This window comes from Palaemon carinicauda, chromosome 3 (assembly GCF_036898095.1).
Source record: "Palaemon carinicauda isolate YSFRI2023 chromosome 3, ASM3689809v2, whole genome shotgun sequence".
Classification (NCBI taxonomy): Eukaryota; Metazoa; Arthropoda; class Malacostraca; order Decapoda; family Palaemonidae; genus Palaemon; species Palaemon carinicauda.
The window spans coordinates 153,396,570-153,401,569 of record NC_090727.1 but is presented as its reverse complement, the minus strand read 5'-3'; the positions used below and the strand labels follow the sequence as shown (position 1 = coordinate 153,401,569).

General features: G+C 33.2%; 1 protein-coding gene across 2 annotated transcripts in view; it reads right to left on the bottom strand.

Moving 5' to 3' along the window:
* The window catches only part of LOC137638683 (chitin deacetylase 7-like), an 11,134-nt gene that overhangs the window by 1,162 nt on the left and 4,972 nt on the right, over positions 1 to 5,000 (bottom strand). For both annotated transcript variants that reach the window (XR_011044167.1, XM_068370976.1), the window contains exons 5-7: positions 3,436 to 3,496; positions 2,573 to 2,697; positions 1,635 to 1,817 (exon numbers count right to left, since the gene is read on the bottom strand). Coding sequence is in view for 1 of the 2 variants with exons in the window: in XM_068370976.1 (XP_068227077.1) it covers positions 1,635 to 1,817; positions 2,573 to 2,697; positions 3,436 to 3,496 (369 nt within the window). In the remaining variant the exon portion in view is untranslated. The remainder of the gene's footprint in view (positions 1 to 1,634; positions 1,818 to 2,572; positions 2,698 to 3,435; positions 3,497 to 5,000) is intronic.

The following is a 5,000-nucleotide window of genomic DNA, read 5'->3' as shown; positions in this document are numbered from 1 at the left end:
AAAGGATGGGTTCTGTTAAGGGTATTAAGGATTTGTGTGATGTGGCTGTTGAACTAAATAATTTTTAAGTGAATTATTATAGATACTGCTATTATTATTGTTATTATTATTATTATTATTATTATTATTATTATTATTATTATTATTATTATTATTATTATTATTATTATTATTATCATCACTAGATAAGCTACAACCCTAGTTGGAAAAGCAGGATACTATAAGCCCAGGGGCTACAACAGGGCAAAGTAGCCCAGTGAGGAAAGCAATAAAGAAATAAACTATATATAAGCAATGAATACAGAATACAAAACATCTAAAGATCAGCAACAACATTAAAAAATATGCTATATATAAACAATGAAGAGAGACTCATATCACCCTATTGAACATAACAAAAAACCCACAAGATTGCCTGGGTGATGTGAAAGAAACTACCATTACTATATATAACAGTTAAACTTAGAAACTCCTGTTGGGATAACTTACCTTTGGCCCTGAGAAGCCCTACCCCCCCTACCCTCGGTGGTGCCCATCTACAGCGGTGCCTCCCCAGTAAGCAGCTTAAACTCACAGTCCAGTGCTGGGATCGATCTGCTGCCATGCGAATGCTAGGCGAGCACCTTGCCACTGTACTAGCCAGGAGACATAATAAAAAAGCCTTGTATCCGTTCCAGTGAGCACTGGACTGAGTATTTCCAGTGAGTACTGGACTGAATACGATACCAACGCCTCGCTCATTTCCGACTTACCTCTTGTGGCTGTTCCAGTGAGCACAGGACTGAGCATTTCCAGTGAACATTGGACTGAACATGATACCAACGCCTCGTTCATTTCTGACTTACCTCTTGTATCCGTTCCAGTGAACACTGGACTGAACACGATACCAACGCCTCGCTCATTTCTAACCTACCTCTTGTATCCGTTCCAGTGATCACTGGACTGAGCATTTCCAGTGAACATTGGACTGAACATGATACCAACGCCTCGTTCATTTCTGACTCACCTCTTGTATCCTTTCCAGTGAACACTAGACAGAACACGATACCAACGCCTCGCTCATTTCTAACCTACCTCTTGTATCTGTTCCAGTGATCACTGGACTGAGCATTTCCAGTGAGCACTGTATTGAACAGGATACCAATGCCTCGTTCATTTCTGACTCACCTCTTGTATCCGTTCCAGTGAACACTAGACAGAACACGATACCAACGCCTCGCTCATTTCTAACATACCTCTTGTATCCGTTCCAGTGATCACTGGACTGAGCATTTCCAGTGAGCACTGTATTGAACAGGAAACCAATGCCTCGCTCTTTTCTAACCTACCTCTTGTATCTGTTCCAGTGAGCACTGGACTGAATATGATACCAACGCCTTGCTCATTTCTGACTTACCTCTTGTATCCATTCCAGTGAACACTGGACTGGGCATTTCCAGCGAGCACTGGACTGAACACGATACCAACGCCTTGCTCATTCCTAACCTACCTCTTGTATCTGTTCCAGTGATCACTGAACGCCTTGCTCATTTCTAACTTATCTCTTGTATCTGTTCCAGTGAGGACTGGACTGAGCATTTCCAGCGAGCACTGGACAGAACATGATACCAACGCCTCGCTCATTTCTGACTCACCTCTTGTATCCGTTCCAGTGAGCACTGGACTGGACATTTTTATCAGACTCGAACCACGACGGTAGAGTGTGCAGGCCAAAAGGGGCCTTGTTGCCCTTGTAATTGTAGTCGAAGTTTTCCTTGAGGAACTCGAACACTCTGTCTTCGCATTTCTGCTCTGGGCAATCGGTCTCGTTGTATCGGCTGTTTCACAGAGTAGAGGTTCAAGAGGAATTCTTTTAAGGCTGTTTATTCTATTTAGTTTATTCTATGGAGTGATTTATTTTCCTTTTACTTTAGGGGAATATTGTTTAAAGATATTTGCAAAGGTGGGACTGTTTTTTAAAAGAATTTTATTTTTAGTTTCATGAAGAGACATTTTTAAAGTTATTATTATTATTATTATTATTATTATTATTATTATTATTATTATTATTATTATTATTATTATTATTACTAGATAAACTACAACCCTAGTTGGAAAAGCAGGGTACTATATATATATATATATATATATATATATATATATATATATATATATATATATATATATATATACATATATATATATATATATGTATATATATGTATAAATATACATATATATATATATATATATATATATATATATATATATATATATATATATATATATATATATATATATATATATATCAAATTGTGCCTTTTCCTTCAAAACTTCTTCAATAAAGAAGGAAATATACAGTGAGGAAATGAATAAAGAAGTAAGTGAACTATATACAAGCAATGAATGTAGAATGTTAAACATCTTTAGATCAGAAACAACGTTCAAGAAATGTCATATATAAATAATTAAGAGAGACTCATATCACCCTATTGAACATAGAAAACTACAAGATTGCCTTAGTGATGAAAAAGAAAATACTATGACTATATATAAAAGTTAAACTTAGAAAACTCCTGTTGGGATAACTTACCTTTGGCATGAATCTATCATATTGCAAGGATGCCCAGAGATAGCCTTTATATCCAAGACTGGGGTGACGAACAAGCCTTTGTATATCCTCTCAGGACACCTTCCTACGGAGCAGTCGTCTGGTATCTGATCAGAGAGAGTCAGTGAGAAGTTTCACACTAATTGTGGCTGTTATTATAGAGTCCTAGACTCTAGGATATGCTCCAAATGGAGGAATGGATTGATGTAGAGTAGATAGAGTTTTTAATGGAGTTGGATAGTTAATTTTGAAGAGGATAAAGGGATATGGATAGGATACAATGGTAAAAGACAAGCGTCAGTGCCTGATCAGAGACATATGTTCATTTGGGATAAGTTTAACTTTAATTATCCTAAACCCATATATGCTTTACGATAAAAATAGACCTAGATAGAGTAAATAGAGTTTTTAATGAAATTGGATAGTTAATTTTGAAGAGGATAAAGGGATATGGATAAGAAATAATGGCAGAAAACAATCGTTTGTGCCTGATCAGAGACATATGTTCATTTGGGATAAGTTTAACTTTAATTATCCTGAACACATATATGCTCTACGAAAGAAATAGACCGAAATAGAGTAAATAGAGTTATTGATGAAGTTATATAGTTAATTAGTAAAAGGATAAAGGTATATGGATAAAGTTAATGCCAAAAAACAATTATTTCTGTCTTTGGGTCACACTAAATAGCTAAAACTGATCTTTACCTTTTATGAATGTTATAGAAATTCAAAGTTTTCACATAATCTTATCTTGTGGATTTTTATTTGAGGAAATTAACATAGAGAATACTGAATAATAGTTTTCTTTGTGAATATCTTGAATAATTAATCAATTTTCTTACCTGTGGTGATTGAAAGTCCAGAGTGTAAGGATACAGGGCTCCTTTAGGCTGATCCCCGTACCTGTAGAAAGTACAGTTAATTAAAACTTATATAGAATAGGAAACTAGCTCATGTGTTTGTCTAAGAAATGTCTTTATAGCTATTAAATCTCCTAGTAGATTATACAGTTAAATAAAACTCTAGGATCGAATAAGAAACTAGCTCAGGTTTTTGTCTAAGAAATATCTTTATAGCTATTAAATCTCCTAGTAGATTCTAGAGTTAATTAAAACTCTTAGAACAGGAAACTAGCTCATGTTTTTGTCTAAGAAATATCTTTATAGCTATTAAATCTCCTAGTAGATTCTAGAGATAATTAAAACTCTAGGATAGAATAGGAAACTAGCTCTTGTTTTTGTCTAAGAAATATCTTTATAGCTATTAAATCTCCTAGTAGATTATACAGTTAATTAAAACTCTAGGATAGAATAGGAAACTAGCTCATGTTTTTGTCTAAGAAATATCTTTATAGCTATTAAATCTCCTATTAGATTATACAGTTAATTAAAACTCAGGTAGAATAGGAAACTAGCTCATGTTTTTGTCTAAGAAATATCTTTATAGCTATTAAATCTCCTAGTAGCTTCTATAGTTAATTAAAACACTTAGATAGAACAGGAAACTAGCTCATGTTTTTGTCTAAGAAATATCTTTATAGCTATTAAATCTCCTATTAGATTATACAGTTAATTAAAACTCAGGTAGAATAGGAAACTAGCTCATGTTTTTGTCTAAGAAATATCTTTATAGCTATTAAATCTCCTAGTAGCTTCTATAGTTAATTAAAACACTTAGATAGAACAGGAAACTAGCTCATGTTTTTGTCTAAGAAATATCTTTATAGCTATTAAATCTCCTAGTAGATTCTAGAGTTTATTAAAATGTAGATAGAATAGGAAACTAGCTCATGTTTTTGTCTGTGAAATATCTTTATAGCTATTAAATCTCCTAGTAGATTCTAGAGTTTATTAAAATGTAGATAGAATAGGAAACTAGCTCATGTTTTTGTCTAAAAAATATCTTTATAGCTATTAAATCTCCTAGTATATTCTACAGTTAAATAAAACTCTTAGATAGAATAGGAAACTAGCTCATGTTTTGTCTGTGAAATGTCTTTATAGCTATTAAATCTCCTAGTAGATTCTAGAGTTTATTAAAATGTAGATAGAATAGGAAACTAGCTCATATTTTTGTCTAAGAAATATCTTTGTAGCTATTAAATCTCCTAGTAGAAAGTACCGTTAATTAAAACTCAGGTAAAATAGGAAACTAGCTCATGTTTTAGTCTGTGAAATGTCTTTATAGCTATTAAATCTCCTAGTAGATTCTAGAGTTTATTAAAATGTAGATAGAATAGGAAAGTAGTTCATGTTTTTGTCTAAGAAATATCTTTGTAGCTATTAAATCTCCTAGTAGATTCTAGAGTTAATTAAAACTCTTAGATAGAACAGGGAACTGGCTCATGTTTTGTCTGTGAAATATCTCCCCAGCTATTAAAACTCCTAGTAGATTCTAAGTATCATTA